Source organism: Camelus ferus, chromosome 1 (assembly GCF_009834535.1).
Source record: "Camelus ferus isolate YT-003-E chromosome 1, BCGSAC_Cfer_1.0, whole genome shotgun sequence".
Taxonomy (NCBI): domain Eukaryota; kingdom Metazoa; phylum Chordata; class Mammalia; order Artiodactyla; family Camelidae; genus Camelus; species Camelus ferus.
The window spans coordinates 59,814,189-59,833,036 of NC_045696.1; the positions used below are offsets into that span (position 1 = coordinate 59,814,189).

Here is an 18,848-nt window from a genome sequence, read left to right on the forward strand (position 1 = left end):
CGGTTCTCGGAACATTCTGTTGATTTGGGGGTGGAGTTGGGGAAAAGAAAGTTGACATCTCTTCACGGCTTTAAGTTTTTCAGCCTCCAGTTCTAATACTCTCCACCTGTTTCATGTAATGGCCACTGGTCACCTCATGCACTTTATGTATCCTGGACTTTTCCTGCCTCTATTCAGCCCATGTTGAAATACAGCAGCTAAGCGAGTGACAGGTACTCCAAATATGGGCTTTTTAAGACCATGCCCAAGCCATTTGTTCCTGCTGCCTTTGGGGGCACTTCTTGATCTTTGTGACTTTAACCTTAGGACTGATCAGAGTCTTCAAAGACTATTGACGTAAAGCCTTTCCTTTTCCTGCAGCAGCTGCAGTAGACAAGTATCTTGTATAGATGGTTTGGATTACTCTTCCATATTTTATTTACAGTTGCCCACCTTGACCTTGATCTCTGGTCTTACTGTTTGCCCACATTGCTTCTGCCAATTTGCGTAATGAAATGCTAAGCATCGCTGTGTGATCTTTCTTCCACGGCACTTGTAAAAATGTTAAGATTGACCCCATTTTTGAGCATCCTTATTGTTAACAGTTTCATCCGTGGGAACGGTGGGGGAAACTCAGCATTGTAGAGCATTTCTTATTTTTCAAAGGGTTTTACAACTGTTGTCTCTGTCTATTCCTTCACAGTCTATAGAAAGGAGAGACCCAGTTTGCAAATTAAGAAAAATTGAAACATAGAACAATTTTAGCTGTCTCACTTAAGATGATCCAGGGGTTAGCAGCTGCAGATGCTAGTCCCTGGATTAGAATCCTTTACCCTTAGCTCTTTCTAGAGTAACATATTAATCCCTTTAACTTGCTTCTCAGTCCTGCAACACCTTAATTAAATGATGAAAGAAATTAATGAATGAAAGAAGGCCCTTGGTAGATAACCTTAGCAAAGATGTTTTTAGAAAAGGGTAAATAAATCTCTTCACCTTTTCTTATCCACATCTCATTGGCCTCTTCACAGAAAATTGTAGCTGATTTTACCAAACAAATTCTCCTATCACTACCCTCCCTTTATCAATTTGCATTTGCTGGTCCTACAACTAATTTTCTTTTCTAACTGCTTGTTTGGTGTAGAATTGCGATGATTAGCTTTACCTCTGGAGCTCTTACCCAGAGATCAATCACTTTGATAATGTTCGTTATGTCTGGGAAATTAGCAGCCCATTAGGCCAAGTACATCCTGACTGCCTGAGAAGGCGGCGGCTCTGGGCTCCCTGCCGCAGGAAGATGGGCGTCTCTGGTCTCCTGGTGCCTCACTGAGGTTCGGTGAGAACAGCCTTGATTACTGATCTACCATATTGGCTGTGGCTAGGCTGGGGAGGGCACGAGGGCTTCCAGATGACTTTCTAGCGTACACTTCTGTAAGGCTATTTATTCTTCTCTTTTCAGAGTCTAGAAGGAGGCTCATACCGGGGAAGTTTGAAAGACCCCACAGGCTGCCTGAACGAGGGTACGACCCCGTCCACACCTCCTAGAAACCTGGAAGAAGAACAGAAAGCCAAGGCCCTGAGAGGCAGGATGTGAGTGGCTTCCCCAGACTCCAGCCTGGTGCGCGTCGTGCGAGCGGTGGACAAGGGGCAAGGGTCCTGGCAAGTCTGGGGAGAATGAGAGATTCCCCACACTGTGTTTCCATTGATACCATTCATTCTAAGTAAAGGTGACCTAGGCCTGTACAGTGTGGCGTTGATCAACAAGGAGCTCCTGTGGCACTGACTTTAAGAAATTTCATCTGAAATATTTTCTGTGAAATAGGGGCTATTACTCACAAAGTGTGGTTGTAACCAAGGTCTGTTAGAAATGTCAAACCTACTGATAAAAAGAAAACAACAAGGCTCAAGGGACTCTGGGACCATTACTGTGGCCCCATATCGAAGAATCCGTGGTAGAAGGTTGGATGGAGTTTCATCCATCAGGATGCGTTTCCCCACATACAGGAAAGTAATGTATGGAGCTGTTGTGCTACCAGGCCGGGTTCTACCTCCAGCCCTTCTCCAGAGGTTTTATTTATTGGGGAAAAAAAAAAAACCTTTTTATGTGGTGACCCTTTTTTTTTGCAGCCCAAGTTTTTAAAATTGAGATACAGTTGATGTACAATATTAGTTATAGGTGTACAACATAGTAATTCACAATTTTTAAAGGTCATACTCCATTTATAGCTATTATAAAAGAGTAGCTATAATTCCCGCATGTTGTACGATATGTCCTTGTAGCTTATTTCTTTTATACATAATAGTTTGTACTTCTTAATCCCCTCCCCCTATCTTGCCCCTCCTCCCTTCCCACTCCCCACTGGTAACCACTGGTTTATTCTCTATATCTGTGAGTCTGTTTTCTTTTTGTTATATTCAGTAGTTTGTTGTATTTTTTTTAGAGTCCACATGTAAGTGATAATCATACAGTTTTTGTCTTTCTCTGTCCGACTTATTTCACTGTGGGCTGAGTTCCAGGAAAACCTCTTTACTCTTTGAATGGTTAGGGGTGGATACCTTTGACGCTGCAGTCCGTTTCACAAAAACCCATATGTTATGCAAGGTTTGAGTCATCTACCCTGATGTGAAGTCAATCGTCTATCAATTGGTTTGACCAAGAAGATAGCAGATACCATTCATGCATAACCACAATCCTTCTGAAACTTCAGTTTTCTTGTTTAGGGTTTGACTCTGTTGGAAGCAGAGCTGCTGATGAGTCTTGAACATAGTTGGATGTGTGAGAGGTTATAGACGCAGTGAGAACAGCATAGGCAGGCATAAAATTTTCCTCCCGGTTGCTAATTAGCCTCCCCTTCTCCCTTTAGCCTGGTCGTAGACATGAAGATTAGCACAAATAAATGAGATCAGGTCCTTCTGTTGCCTAGAGATGAGTTACCATTTATGACTGTTTCCTAGGAAACATCATAGCCAGGGCCTGGCCCCCGAGCAGGGCTGCCATCTCTTAGTGGAGATGAGCAAGTGCATGTAAGCTCTCCGATTCCATATTTACCCCCTTAACTTTATGAGTGCTCAGGGGAACCCCAAGAATAGAATAGAGGCAAGGAAATATCTTCTCCAAAGGGAAATTTCTCAGGACTTGTACAAAGCTGGTTCTCCTTAGCTTTTCAGGTTGTTTTTACACAGATGAGGAAGAGTTGGAGCTGATGCTCCAGTCTTGTCAAGCCAAAGCAAAACTTAGATCAGGAAGGTGAAAGCTGATAGTCACAGGGGTGACCTCTGAGGCAACAGGATGGTCCTTGGCAAAGCCCATCACTAATCTTGTAAATGGGGCTAGGAATAGTCATTGAAGCCATTGTTTTACTTCCAGACGTAATACTGTCCACTTTTGCTCCAACAGGCAGAAGTTTGTTGCCTCTTTTATCCACTTGACTCTCTTCCTTCTTCTCATTCTCTCCCCCAACCTCACATCTCTGCACATCCCGAGCTGTCCTGAAAATCCAGCCCTTAGGATGACTCATGCCTCTTACTGTATACTGCCCTTATTCTCCCCTGCTGTATTTTATGGCCATGATGAAAGAGAAAATGTGCCAGTGTTTAACTGTAAATCCTATGTGGGACTGGAGGCTAGAGAACAGAGACTCAGTCCAGTAAATGTCAAAGGGTTAAATGGGAGATCCATGGAGAAAAGATGAAAACAGGGTTATTTGTCCAGGAGAAGAAAGAAGCTGAGAATGGACTCAATTGTCCTCAAATTTTAGTCACTCATTTATTTAACAGATATTTGTTGAATACCTATTATGTACCAAGAGCTTGGAATACATCAGTGAATGAAACAAACAATACCAACAAAAGAAAAGTCCGTGTTCTCATGGCCAGTTCACATTCTAATGGGAGAGGTCATCCAGTAAACAAAATATAAAATAGATCATGTAGTATGTTAGAAGCTGGAAAAAAGAAAAAAATAGTAAAGGAGGTCAGGAGTATGGATGAGGCTAGTTGTAGTTTTAAATGGTTCTGACATTCGCACAAAGAACAAGAGGAGGTTAGGAACTGGCCTTTAGCCATGGAGGAAAAGTACTCTCAGCACAGGGAACAGCCAATACAAAGGCTCTAAGAGATTTTCTGTGTAAGACCAGCCATTCCCTACCATTGTGAGGGGATAGGGGTCAGAAGTAGGTCTGACCTGTAGTTGGACCAAAGAATAATATTTACTTTGTCAATAATTTTTATTAATAAGAAATGAATATGAAAAAAATGCCTGATTATCAGCTCAGTTGATTTGGCAGTTAATTGTGCACTGCCTTGAGATGCATGTAGTTTAAATCTTCTGTGTGCCTTTTCAGAGTATCTTTTAATGTGTCATTATCTTCCCAAGTATTTCATCCGCTTTTCAAGGGAGGAGATGCTTGGTCCACTGGCAGCACCTAGTCCAGTCCCCTTCCCTGGAGGCTGGAAAGCCTAGGACAGCCTTCAGTGTCAGCAGGTACCTTAGGATAAAAATAACGTCTGGAGGCAGAGAGCTGGATTCATCTCCAGAAGGCCCTTCTAGCCCCAAATTCCCACTCTAACTTTCCTGTGGGTTTTCTTTTACCACTTTCTCCCAAGCGGTAATTGGACCATGCTAAAGATATATTTAAATGCTTTTATTTGGCCTTGCCAGTTCCTTCCTGTGGCCTAAAACACATAATTGTGTGTGTTAGAGAGAGGGAACTGGTTGGAAGTGCTGGACTTGCTGATAAAGAGGCATGTGTTCCCCTTGCCTCCTCCCCATCGCCCGAGGCCCCAGACAGCAGGGAGTTGGTGGCTTCTCTGTGCTGTATGCAACAAGAATTTCAGATGAATTGCTTCTTGGGTTCAGAATGGCTACCACCCTTATTCTGGGGCCCCTCTTTGGCATCCCAGAACTTGATCCCTTCTGCCACTTGGGCCAAAAATGCAGTTGTGTGGCTGCAGGCAAAACTCTTTTAAACTTAGGTAGTACAAGGCAGACTCTAGGAAGCCGGCTACAGCTACCCTGCCCCTGTGCACAGTCACATGTGTTTTCTGTCCAGCTTTTTACGGGGTTTGATACTCCAGAGAGCCAGTCTGAGTGGCTCAACCAGGCAGCGGGCGACAGTGAGAGCAGAGACTTGGGACTCTGGTACAAGTGGGTTCCGATCCCAGCCCTGCTTCTCACGTAGTCACCTTGGGAAGCACTGCCTCAGTGTCTGCATCGGACAGGGCTGATGATCCTCACCTCCTCCGCAGCTTGAGGAAGCCCGGACAGGGTAACTGGCACAAAGAGGAGGAAATCATTAACAAGAAAGTAAATGTCCTTGTAGTGGTTAAATCGCACAACTGGTGGGGTGGGGAGGTGGCCGTGTTGAAAGTGCTGATTAGGGAATGTCTGTGGTCAGTCTTTCCGGCCTTGACTGGGGATTTTGCAGGCCAGTTACCATGGACACCTATCTGAATAATTGTAGCTTCTATATCTTAAATGCCTGACTTGATGTCAGTGTCTCTGAGACCCAAAGGTTGCTTGTCAAATAAATGTCTTTCTCTTCTTGTTAAGCAAAGAATGGAGCTGACTTGGAGGAGGAAAAGCCTCCTGCTGACCCCTTGGCCTCGAAGCTTTCATAGCTCAGTCTTGCCAAAGCGGCTGTTATTCCTTCTGCCTTGTGTCTGTGCAACTGTTCAGTTATAGGTGAGGGAGGAGGCAGCATAAAGAGTAGAAAGATGAATGCTGGGCTGTAAGCATCGTTCTTCGTCTGGCTCTTGGGTGCTGTCTGGGAAAGCCCTCTCGGTCTCAGTGCCCCCAGCTCCTCACCGGGGGCCCCTCATGCAGGGACCACCGGCCAGCACCTCCCCTGGGGTGCCTGGTGTGGGGTTTGGGTGGTCTTGTCAGAGAGGCACCAAACTAACTTCCCCGTGAACTTTAGTGTGAAGACCTAACTTCACAACGAAAAGGAACCCTCATTGTTCTTGATCTCCTGCTCAGGTTCGTCCTGAATGAGTTGGTACAGACAGAGAAAGACTACGTCAAGGATCTGGGGATTGTGGTGGAGGTGAGTGGATGGCTCAGGGTGGGTCCATGGTCACCCAACCAGGGGCATATTGGGCCATACCTGGGCCCTGAGGGGTTTTAACGTGATGGGATGTATTTCACTCTCCCTGGGTATTTGCAGAAATGAAACTAAAAATGGTAATAGATCAAATAAAATATGTAGGTAAGTTTTTTTTCTTTTCCCCTTAAACTATTAGAAGAGGTTTAGAGACAGGTAGGGCCCAAAATGTTTCAGCTTCTTGGTTAGACCTGAATCCATTTCACCTTATTTTAGGTGACCAAGTTATTGTCTCCAAAACTGTTCAATGGTATTTAACATATATACACACATATATATATACATATAACCATATATGTAAGAGTATATATGTATATATGTATATATATTCTTCACAGCTATGAGCCACCATGGACACTAAGCAGGTCAAGCAGATCACTCTTAGTAAAACCTTGGGGCTTATATGTTTCCTTAGATTTTAAGGAGAGCATTATTGATAGCAAGGGGACAGACAAAGAAGAAACCACCAATAAGGCAAGATTAGCAGGTCCACAGGTAAGAGTCCACTTGGAAGTAAATAAAACAGCTCTCTCCATAGGGGTTTACTTTAGGGGGACTTAGACACTTGGATGAGAAAGTCTAAGAAAGTAAATGGATAATTTAGATGGCTTAGCTCTGCTGTTAATCACCTTAAATGAAAGGATGTGAAGTCTGAAAAGTGAATGCCGGATAGCTAAATCACCTGCTGGTTCCTTACATTTGGTCGACAAGTCCCCATCTTATGAAACCTGCTGATTTAGGGGTTTGTATTTGCCTATCCTGAGCCTTGGATAAACAGGCTAACCTGGCATAGAGAGGACTTGAATTTTAACTTATGGAATCCTCTTCTCCAAGGTAGGATGGGGGCGGCTAGAGGTGCAGCAGCCTCCACATGCAGTCCAACCTAGGAAGGGAGGGCTTGGGAATCTGGAGACCGAGATCCAGGGAAGTCAGACATCACTGGTGTGACATAAGACCAATTATGTAATTCCCCATGCACTGGCTCTCTTATCTGTCAGATGGGGGTAAATGCTGTCTGTACAACCTCACAACTTGATTTTAAAGGTGAAATGAAATTATATATGATAGCATTTTACAGAATCTCAAGTAGTCACATATTGAGACTTATTTCTAAGTCAGACATACCTAGTTTTGAGCCTTTAAAGACGTAATTCAGTAGGATTGGGAGACTGGAGAGGAACAGACAACTGTTTCTTCTTTGTCCTGCTTTCTGAAGGGGACTGGAGACAGAGGGACCCAGAACTTCGTAAAAGTTTTGTCTGTCACTCTGCACAAGGGTGAAGTCCTGGTTGAGTGGTGAGAAACTGCAGAAGCCCTGGCCCTCGTGCTCACACAGAGGGTGGGCTTCCACGGGGCTGCAGGGCATTTTCCTCCTGAAAATGCTATACTCACCATTGTCTCTGCCCTGCAGGGCTTCATGAAGAGAATAGAAGAGAAGGGTGTCCCTGAGGACATGCGAGGAAAGGATAAAATCGTGTTTGGAAATATTCACCAGATTTACGACTGGCATAAGGAGTAAGTGCTGTGTTGCCCTGAGGACCAGGCTGTCCTGGGGATCCAGGACTCCACCGCCCTCCTCAGGCTTCTGACCTTAGGGGTGGGATTTGGGGAGAGACTTCCATCATTTACCTCTTCATTGAGAAATAATAGGATTCTGAAGGATGCGGTTTCCTTCTCTTACCTCCATCCTCTTTTAGTGTTTTCCTGGCTGAACTGGAAAAATGTATCCAGGAGCAAGACAGATTGGCACAGCTCTTTATTAAATATGTGAGTGTTTCCTTGCAGCCCCTCCCGTCCCCTTCCCCCCGGGCTCATTTACATGCATTTTACAGTTCCTTCTCCCCTCTGCTCTTCCTTCTCCTCCCTCTCTGAGTTACTAGGTGGGGGAGGGGGTTCTTTTTTACTTTCCTGGCAGTCTGGGAGACAGGCTCTTGCCCACTGTTTTTACTCTTCCATCCTTGATATTTAACCACCTGGGTGCGTCCCTGCAGCGTGGGCCATATCTTTGTGCTTGCCTCAGTGTGTAGACCAGCACAGCATTCTGACTGAGTGCTGGGCAGGAGATGCCTGAGCGCCTGTCCCTCTGCCTTTGCAGGAGCGGAAGCTTCACATCTATGTGTGGTACTGCCAGAATAAGCCGCGCTCCGAGTACATCGTTGCCGAGTATGACTCTTACTTCGAAGTAAGCTGCTCAGGCTTGGCTGAACCAGGGCGGGGTTGGGAAACTCCGGCCAAGATCGCCACATTCAGAAACTCCAGCCTGTCATCCATCCACAGATGCCCCCGCTCAGCACTGTCCACCCCTTCTGGACAGGGACGGTGGCCTCAACAGAGCCATTAGCTTCTTACCAAGTTCTCATGAGCACCTTGGTGGAGAGGAGCGGAGCTGGCCGGCGCGGGGACTGCTTGTCGCGCCTGCTCGTGCATGAGGCCTCTGTAACACGGGGGCTGCTTCAGAAGCTGCGGGCCTCCTTCCGGGTCCCAGGAGCTGGCTGTGCCCACACTCTTCCTCACCGGTCCCTGGAGACTTGCTAAGGACCCTCACCTCGTAGCCTCTGCTCCCGGTCCCAGAGGTCTGGCAAGCACCTCAGAGTATTTCCTTTGCTGGAGGAGAGGCAACATCGTTACTTGGAGAGAGCCCTCGACTGAGCATTTGCAGATCTGAGTTGAGGGCCCAGCCCGTGGGATTGTTTGTGTCTTAGGGGAGGGAAGCCCTTCTTTCCTGACTTGGCCCTGGAGTGGGATGGAGAACAGAAAACCCATTCCAGCTTGTCCCTGGGACTGGGGTGAGGACACAGGGTGTGACATCTCGACATGTAAGGAGGAGATGGTGAGGGGTGCTCTGTGTTGGTAATAACAAATGAGCAGTTGGGTAGGCCATTCCACACAAGATTCTAAAACTTTACTGGCAATCACAGAGACCTGCCTTCCTTGCCTTTGAACCCTGATCCAGAGCATCCCACTTCTTTGGTCCCTTTTTTCCTCACGTAGCTCCCTTGTGTTCCAGGAGGTGAAACAGGAGATAAATCAGAGGCTGACACTTAGCGACTTCCTTATCAAGCCCATTCAGAGAATAACAAAATATCAGCTGCTCCTCAAGGTAAGAGGGCTGTGAGCCTGGCTCAGGGCCAGAGAAGGGGCTTCGTCAGGCCTGAGTTAGGGAGCAGGTCAGCGTGGGGATCTGTCTCCACACTTTTCCTGTGAACTAGTTGGGGGCGTGTGTAGGTTTTTGCCTTACCTGCTGGTTATTTTGTGTCAGCTTTGCCCCCAAATAAATTGCATGGCTCTTATTCTTGCCTTGAAGGTTGGTTGTCACCTGATTTTCTTTTTTCCAATTCACATTCTTATTTTGTTGCCATCACTGACTTGGCACCTTTAAAAAATAAAAAGTAAAAATAATAAGAGCATAAAATCAGAGTGGACTACGAGGAGAAGGGAAAGGAAAGGCAAGGCCCTAGAAACCGTAGATGAGTAATACCTACAATGTGATCGTATTTTACTTCCTAAAATCGTTTAATTTGACTTGTCTTCGAGAAATCTGAGGCAAGTGGGCGAGGGATTTAACTGTCCTTTCTCCCATTCCTTCTTGTCATCGTCCCCCTTTCGACCCTATTCACACACTTTCTCTCCCCTTCGCCCCTCCCCCCCTTCCCATAGCTTTGAATCTTTGACTGTTCTGGGGGGTTTTCTCTGTGTTACGATGTTCGCTGTGACCCATAACGTCGTATCTCAGCCACTACAAAGCATTGCCATCTCTGTTAGGAGGGAAAGTCTTCTGGGTGTTGTCTTGGTTTTCATGACGTTAGGTTTTTAATAGTGCTCTCTTTTCCTAACTGATTTCTCCCTCCCCTCACCCTTGCCTGCTTCCCCCACTCACTAGGACTTCCTGAGATACAGCGAGAAGGCTGGTCTGGAGTGTTCAGATATCGAGGTGAGTTTTCTGCTTGGAATGCCGGCGGTTCTTAGAGACATTATTGGATGTCTGCCTCTAAAAGGGAAAGATACTGTCAGGGTGACCGAGGGTCCAGGCTGACTTCTCTCAGACAGCAAGAGCCCCTTGCAAATAGCTGCTTAGCAGGATGAGGACTGGTGAGTAATAAAGAACACATTGAGTGTTTTTCTAGAACTCGAGGATTCGATCCTGAGCCAGACCAGAGCAAGCCCTGCCGGTGTTCTCCATGGCTCTCAGTGACTTGTGGTGGGAAAGGGTGGTATTTGAGCCCTCTAATATCCTTAAGGATTGGGTGCTTCACTGTGCAGTTTTATCCATGAATCCAGGTACAATTTGGGTCGAACATATAAATTATTCCATTTTCACTCCCTCCTCTGCCCCTGAGGATTACTCCCTAAGTGAAGTCCTTTAAGACAATGTCACCAGGGGGATTATTTTAAGCCAGAGAGGTCCCAGACCATTCTGGCGGGTTATCTTAGGTTAAAACCTGTTATGTTTCACAAGTGAGGCTAAGCTGTTGCCTGAGCAGCCAGGAAGCAACAAAGAAAGAAAATGCAAGAAGGAAAGGAAATTGATAATCAAGAGTGGAAAGGTAGGGAAAAGATGGTCTGGATAGCATCCTCCCCACATGTGGTCACTGATTCACGAGGAGCCCCTGTAGATAACCAACGTCTCCCCAACCTAGAACAGAAAACCCCTCCCTCCTCTGAAGTGGGCAGCAGGGACCGGTGTCCTTTCCTAGGATCGACGAGCCACTGGGAGGCCCCTGTCTACTGGCATGGAGCTGCCCTGAGCCCCTGCCCGAGGGCTGCTCCCTGTCCTGACCGCTGTTGTTCTTTCCCACAGAAAGCAGTGGAGTTAATGTGCCTTGTTCCAAAACGCTGCAATGATATGATGAACCTGGGACGCCTGCAGGGCTTCGAGGTGAGCCCTTAAGAAGGCTTCTTAGCCCTCTGTCTTCGGGGCCACAGGAGCCCAGGTGGTGGGGCAGCTTCCCTTTGAAGCCCCATGCCCGCCCTCCCGGCCTCCTTCACTCACCACCTACGCCTTTGTGCCCGGGCCCCTCTGGTTCACATCCTATTTAGGATGTCCAGTGATAGGGCAGTCATGGGAAGTCAACCAAGCTGGAGTCAGAATTCCAGTGGGACTGGAAAGACTCTGAATTCTTTCTAACCGTGAACCTGCCGATGACCTCTTCCCTTTTCTTTCTTGCTTGAAAAATGCTGGGAATGTGAGGGAGAGCAGGACACTGATGGAAGCAGAACCAGAGGGAAATTGTAAAACCACCCCCCTTTTTTCTGAGAGGGTGGTTCTAGTAAGCAGATCTGTATAGTGGCTGGCTATTTAGTTAAACGAATATTTAAAGCTCTAAAACATCACAGTGCACATTTCTCTTCTCTGAAGAGGAGAACCAAGTTTTGCGGGAGACAGCTAGGTGTACCCAGGATTTCGGATTCAGTGAATATGCTAGTGTGCTTGGGCCGCCATAACCATGTACCACAGACTGGGTGGCTTGAACAACAGAAATTTATCATCTCACGTTTCCAGAAGCTCGAAGTCCAAAATCAAGGTGTGGGCAAGGGTGGTTCTTTCTGAGTGCTGTGAGGAAAGGGTGGATTCAGGCCTCTCTCCTCAGCTTGTCTTCATGTTCGCCTGGTGTTCTTCCTGCATCTTCACATCGTCTTCCCTCTGTACACATCTCTGTGTCCAAGTTTCCCTCTTTTCTAAGGACACCGGTCATATTTGATAAGGGCACACCATAGTGACCTCACTGGAACTTGATTCCCTTTGTAAAGACTCTACCTTTCAATAAGGTCACATTCTGAGGTACTAGGGGTTAAAACTTCAACATATGAATTGGAGAAGGGATACACTTCAACTCATAACAGTGAACCTTTGAAGGGCACGTTGACTTTCCTAATTTAAACTTAATAAGTGCCTATTATTAGTTTATATCCAAACTCCATTTATTAACTAATCATAATCTATTTCAAATATTAATATGATATAATAGGAACTGACACAGTTATTGGTTGGTGCTTAATTGTTGTCGAACCCCTTAGAGAAAGATGTGGCTCTTCTGATCCTGTTTCCCAGTAATCCTGCAACCTAAGATGTCATTCCTTTCTGGAGAAGAGGGATTTGGTGGGGTGGAGGTGGGGGGCTAAGCTAGAATAGAGAGAATAGACTAGACTTAAGGCAGACTAGTGCGTAAGTAATTTGAGGGAAAGCTATATTCAGGATTGGGTTAATGGGTTGGTTTCATGATCTTGAGCCAAATTCTTTGGTCCTTTTTGCCCTTCCAGCCCTTTCTGGTGTCCCTGTCAGACTTCCCTTGCTCTCTTGTGACCAGGAACTATATGGAGGGTCTTTTTCGCTATTCATTCTTTCACAGGTTCCTGTTCTCCACAGTAGACTGCAGCATTTAAGAGCAGGGTCACACTGCAGAAATACACCCCGAGTTCTCACTTGGTGTCTCTTTAGTCACACTAGATGAAGTTTTTACCCTTGTTCTCTTGGAATTACACTAGATCTGAGGCTATTCTGCACAGGCCAAGTAATTCCTTTTGCTCTTAGTCCTTGATGTCCAATGTTTCTCTGAGTTGGAGTCTCACTTGCCTTTCTCTTGGTCTCTGGAGGAGCTGACCGCTGACAGGAGGAACAGCGTCTGATGTGCTGTCTGACCCAAGTCAGACTTCACAGGAGCTGTGTGCGTGCATCCATGGAAGGCCACCACAGGAGTGTGGAATGATTTTATCTTTTAAATCAAGCCCCACCATCTCCTTTTTTCATCAAATCCCAGAGAATCTGCTTTGTATTCCTTCAGCTCATTGGGAAAAACCGTGAACATACTTCAATTCCTTCTGAGGTCCATGGTTTTGAGCCTGGGAGAAGTTAGCCCCTTCACTCACATTCTCTCCTTTTAAATCCTCTAGCTTTCCCTTTAGCATTGGCAGGGCTTTAACTCATGGGTCAGGCTCTTACGTAAAATTAGTAGAGCTTTTAGAGCTGGTCACTGGCTTAATATTAACCAAGGTAGAGATAAGCCTGTTTGGCTGCTGACCTTGACCCAGAGGGCAGGTGTTTCTCAGGAACAAAAAAGGAAACTGACTTATGTGTTGGGTGATGTTTGCAGTAAGGTGCAGAGAACAGTCCACATTTGCACTAAAGGGCAAGAGTTATCACCTGAGAGTACAGCTCAGAGGAGGCCCTCTGGCCACTGTCTCAGACATAAGCATCTTCTTGTTGTGGACAGTAGGAAAAGCAAGGCTCTCCAGTAGCATCTGTGAAGACTTGCTGGGTTAGGCTATATTCCCTCTGAAGATGTGAAGGTGTCTCTGAGAATCTGTTTAGAACTGGCAAACCAAATAGGCTCCACCTCCTAGGCTGGGTGTCCAGTGGTCTGGTAACTGGAGGCATTTTAAGGAGGATTACAGGACCCAGAAAAATATCCATCAGCTTATAAAATATGGGCACCTGTCTGTGGTACCTCAATTGGACCCATTGCTCTGCAGCAGGAAACTAAGACTGCAGAATTTCCCTATCCTGAAATAATAGAAAAGCGGGGCCCAACTCATCTGATTTTTCGTGGTCCTGCCTCCATCACCTCCCTTGGCCACAGGTTGGTCTAGGTTCATGGCTGTGGGAGCCTCCCGGGTCCAGCCCGTGCTGCAAGGGCCAGACAGCCACACTTCTCAGAGCTCCGAGGACGGAGAGGCCACTTCAGCCCCAGGGCTCCTTTTAATAAAAAACAAGAAGGGCCAGGATAATTCCTGAGCGTCTTTTCGGCTAAGAATTTTACCTTCCTTCTGGCGTCTTCCTGGAGTTGCTTCTTAGTGGTTCCATCGCCTTCTTTCCCTTCCCTCCAGGGCCCTGTGTGAACAGGAAGGTGGCCACAGTCTGCCCTAGATGACTGGGTGGGTCCTGATTCAATCTCTTACTAGAACTTGAGGCTTTCGCTGTGAGGTCTGTTGTCCATGTCCCCAGAGGGGGAGGTTTTGCAACCCAGAGGGCTGTAGTGGTCTCCCCATTTTGCACTTAATTCACCCTGGCCCTCCTTTCCATCAGGGCACCTTGACCGCTCAGGGCAAGCTGCTCCAGCAGGACACCTTCTACGTGATTGAGCTGGATGCGGGCATGCCGTCCCGGACCAAGGAGAGGCGTGTGTTCCTCTTTGAGCAAATTGTCATCTTCAGTGAACTGCTCAGGAAGGGATCCCTCACCCCGGGTTACATGTTCAAAAGGAGCATCAAGGTGAGGATCCCAGTGGGGGTGAGCGGGGACATGGAGGAGCCACACTGGGGGAGCCACTTCCCCAGGACAGAGGCACTGGCATCATGAGTGAGGATCCAGAACATTGAAGATCTTTCTGCCTAGTGACCTCTGGGCTTGGAGGTCGAATATCTGTGAGAAGGGTCAGGCTGAGTGCCAGCCTCTAACGTGATCCTACAGGTTCTCCAAGAGCGTATCATTCACTCAAAGAAACCAAAGTGTTTAAGCTATTAGATCCAGAGCGAATTTTTGGAAACATGTCCTGAAATAAAAACTTGGAGGAATTGTAATATGTTGTTGATTTTTTTTTGAATCACTTAGATATAAAAAAGAGGCAACTTGGTTTCTTCCAGATGAATTACTTGGTCCTGGAAGAGAACGTGGACAATGACCCCTGCAAGTTTGCACTCATGAACCGGGAGACTTCGGAGAGGGTCATTCTGCAAGCCGCCAATGCTGACATCCAGCAGGCCTGGGTGCAGGACATCAACCAAGTCTTAGAAACACAGCGAGACTTCTTAAATGGTGGGTACTGGGCCTGGCTTCTAGCCAAGCCATTTCAGGGCACCCCACACCTCTGAGCCTCCTTGGGTCTGGGCTCGCAGTAAGTTCTGAGCCCCGATCACATTTATGTGATCTGAAAGCTCGGTAGCTTTCAGAAACACTTTTGTTTAGAAATTTTCTGAACCTGAATATGCAAGTGGACAGACGGGGCATGATAAAGAAATCCATCTTTTCAGAAGAAAGGGTGATCTCTCGTAGCCTCGACATAGGGGATGTGCCTTGTGGCCTCCACTATCGGCAGGTAATAATTGGGGCAAAAGTCTGAAATGGGCACACCCTCTTTGTCTCAGGGGCCAGCTATCAATGACGTATATTTTTCCATTTGGTAACTAATGGCTGGTAATCTCCTAGGTTGTCTAGTGTTATCTAGAGATAACTAGGGGTTTGGCAGATCAGCTCAAATCCCTTTTTCTCCCAACAGATAGGATTGCTAACTCTCAATTTCACTAATACCTTGAAACTTCCCAGAACAAACTGACCCGGTTACAGAGACAGGGATGAACTCTGTGGACCTGCAGGAGCACTGTGTGGCCATATGTGCTCACACGTTGGCACGCACGTGTCCACCCGTGGGTGGGTCACTTCTTGTTATCTAGAATCTGGATTCTCTCAAATGATGCAGATAGAGCACTTGCTGGGTGTCTGGCACAAAACTGAATGCTGTGGGGAAAGATTAAAGGTGACACACTCATTGGGGACGTTGGGCAGGTAGCGGAGTTTCTCTGGGCTTCAGTTGGCTCTTTTGTGAAAAGGAGAAACGATCTACTCTGCCCCCGGCGGGCAGGTGCCATGGAGTTGCAGCAGCTCTGGAAACAGGAAAACAGGGCACACATCCCATAGAGAGCGTCAGTCTCTGTGTAATTGTCAGTTTGTTCCGGAAACTTTTAAGGTTATTACCGAAATTGAGAGTTCGCAATCACCTCTGTTGGGAGCAAAAGGGGATTTGAGCTGATCTGCCAAACCCCCAGTTATCTCCAGATAACACTAGACAACCTGGAAGATGACCAGGTATCAATGTGGGCCACGGTGAGGGACCTAACACATTGTGTTTATTTTAAAGCAAATAAAAAGAGATTGTGTAGCAGGATGCTTTGACTTTTTAAAATAGAACATGAGACTTCAAAGCCATTACACACTTAATGGAGAGTATTTTGGGACCATGCCCCTGATCGCCCAACTGTAAAACAGTTTGGTGAAAAAAAATAAACCAAGTAATCTCTAGGGTTCTTTCTCATTCTAAACTGTCTAAAATTAACCACAAGCCAGGCCCTGAGGGATTGTAATGAAAGTTGTATATAGTTTACACTTTCTGAGTATACAACTTTTGAATTAACGCTTGTGTGGATAAAGTAATTTTAAGCAAAAATATGTGCATATAAAATATATTCAGCAAAATGCATCCTATTGGTTAGGAATTTCTGATAGATTCTAAGCTGGAATGAGGTTTTTAAAAGTTCATTAATTCAGAACAAAGGAAAAATAAGGTAGGACAATAAACCGAAACCGGAAACAATTAATGGCTAATGTAAGTGAGTAAAATAATGGCTCCCATGTACTGAGTCCTTTCTCTGGGGGAGGCACGATGCTAATCATTTCACAGTATTATCACACTTAGTCCTCTCATCAACCTGGGAAGCTAAATACTATCATCCTGTATTTTTCAAATGAGGAAAAGGAGTATCAGGGAAGTTAATAAACTTGTCCAAAGTTGCAAAAATAGTGGTTGATAGAACAAGAGCTTGAACCCAGAACTGGATGACTTGAAATTAGACTCTTACCCACAAAACTGTAGTGGTCAGGCCACTTTTGTCAATGAGACAAAGTGCGAAACAGGATCAGATGTAAGACAGTGTGTCCATCAGCCAGATACAGACCCTGTCAGAAGATGCACGGCTTTCCTGATCCTAAGACCTAAGTTATGAAGATTGAGGCGGGTAGAAGAGTGGAGGCTCCCTATAGTGCTTATTTTAGAAGACATGCTATTTTCAAGCACGTTAGCCCAGCCATTGCATGTAATCAGGTAATGCCCCAGTTCTATACGATGGGCATTGGTTCATCAGATCCGCTCGCTACGGCCTGCGTCACAACCCTCTGCCGTCTACTTAATACTTGGAACTGCGCTTCTTGGGCATAGTCAGTGATTCAGACTTTTTATGGTTCCAAGAGACCTTTCACCTAATAACAGTGAATTATGGAGCTATTACTGAGCTAGCATATCAGAACCTAAATATTGAATGCTCTCCAAGGAGAAAAGTTGAGGTCTGGCTGGAGCCTATCCCATACCTTGACACACTCAAAAGAAGGATGTGATGATGGACTGGGGCCAGGCTTTTACTTATAGACACATGTGCAGCCCACTCAGAGCCAACCTTTTCCTCCTGAGGCCTCAAATAGAAAGGAAATGTTGACCGTATCTTGAGTCCTATTGAAGTACATACCTGTTACTATAGAGATAGCCTTATAATTGAAAACTGTCTGGGTCCCAGCCATTAAACCAATTAAATATTTGCTACAGCGAACACCAGTAGAAACAGCATAATCAGGCCAGCCCTGAAGTCACTGTTGGAGAATTTGACCTGTGTGGCTTTTGCCTGGCTGTACCTCTTTAGTACTCAGACCTTGGAACTTTATCTTAAACTCAGTAAAACAAAGCTCACATCTTTCCCTTCAAAGCAGCTTTTCTTCTGTCTCCTGAGTTCCATTGACCACTGTTCTCTCAGTCTCCAAACCCGAGCAGCCCTCGATTCTCGCCAGCTTTCCCGTCTAGGCTGTGTCAGTCTTATCTCCCGCTGGAGCCCTGGCCACACCGCACCCGCTCCGCATTCCCACGGCTCTGCTCTGGGTCACCCAGGGCCTCTCCTCTGTTACTATCTCATGCCTCCTAATGACCCTCGCCGGTCCCTCCTCCCACCTGCTACAAGGTTAATGTCCTTCAGGCGCACCCTGGTGAGATCTGGTGAGAGCGCCTGGATTTCAAACATTCAGGTTCACTTAATTCAGTCACTTGTCATGATCTTCAGAATTAAATCAGACTCATTAGCCTGGCTTTCTAAATCTTTTAACCATGGCACCTCCAACCTCCTTAACCTGTCTCATCTTCCCTCCCTCTGCAGAGACCCATAGCCCTGTGCTCCAGGGAATCTGACTCCATCCTGTTCCCCAGACCTGCTTCACACTTGCTTCCTTCCTGCGAGCCTGCATGTCAGGGCCTGAGGGCTGGCGGTTTCTGAAGCTCTTTATTACCACCACCGCCTTTCCCTGTGTCCACCACACACACACATCCCACAGAGCCCTCTCTCCCTTCTTTTGTACAACACTTGCCCCTCACACATGGCACCATTTTGTTTGTGCATTTTCATCACTTAGACAAAACTAAGAAGAGTTCTCAGTAGAATATACATCCCTTAAAAACAAGGGCAGTATCTTCCTCACACATCCTCACTCTTGCACAAAACCTGTACCTCATAAATGTCCAAGTCCTTGGGGGATTTCCAGAGCTTGGAGTAACAGTCTGCTCTTACCCTGCAGCACTGCAGTCACCCATTGAGTACCAGCGGAAAGAAAGGAGCACAGCCGTGATGCGGTCCCAGCCTGCCAGGGCTCCCCAAGCCAGCCCCAGGCCCTACTCCTCTGCCCCCGTGGGCTCCGAGAAGCCCCCAAAGGGCTCCAGCTATAACCCGCCTCTGCCACCCCTGAAGATATCTACCTCCAATGGCAGTCCGGGGTTTGACTACCACCAGGCTGGGGACAAGTTTGAGGCCAGCAAGGTAAGTGACAGCCCAATACTGCCACTCTCACCACCTTAAGGGCGCAGCCTCTGCCTACTTTAGGAAGTAGTATTTTGTTTTTAATTTATTTTTAATTGAAGTATAGTCAGTTTACAGTGTGGTGTCAATTTCTGGTGTGCAGCGTAATGTCCCAATCATACATACACGTACATATATTCGTTTTCATATGGTTTTTCATTATATGTTACTACAAGG

General features: G+C 46.4%; 1 protein-coding gene across 20 annotated transcripts in view; it reads left to right on the forward strand.

Annotated features, from left to right (window-relative positions):
* KALRN (kalirin RhoGEF kinase) overlaps positions 1–18,848 on the forward strand; it is a 616,045-nt gene that overhangs the window by 552,648 nt on the left and 44,549 nt on the right. For all 20 annotated transcript variants that reach the window (XM_032480571.1, XM_032480620.1, XM_032480579.1 and 17 more), the window contains 11 exons: positions 1,436–1,566; positions 5,954–6,020; positions 7,489–7,592; positions 7,775–7,844; positions 8,173–8,259; positions 9,085–9,177; positions 9,958–10,008; positions 10,876–10,953; positions 14,098–14,283; positions 14,655–14,826; positions 18,394–18,632. In XM_032480571.1, coding sequence (XP_032336462.1) covers positions 1,436–1,566; positions 5,954–6,020; positions 7,489–7,592; positions 7,775–7,844; positions 8,173–8,259; positions 9,085–9,177; positions 9,958–10,008; positions 10,876–10,953; positions 14,098–14,283; positions 14,655–14,826; positions 18,394–18,632 — 1,278 coding nt within the window. The remainder of the gene's footprint in view (positions 1–1,435; positions 1,567–5,953; positions 6,021–7,488; positions 7,593–7,774; positions 7,845–8,172; positions 8,260–9,084; positions 9,178–9,957; positions 10,009–10,875; positions 10,954–14,097; positions 14,284–14,654; positions 14,827–18,393; positions 18,633–18,848) is intronic.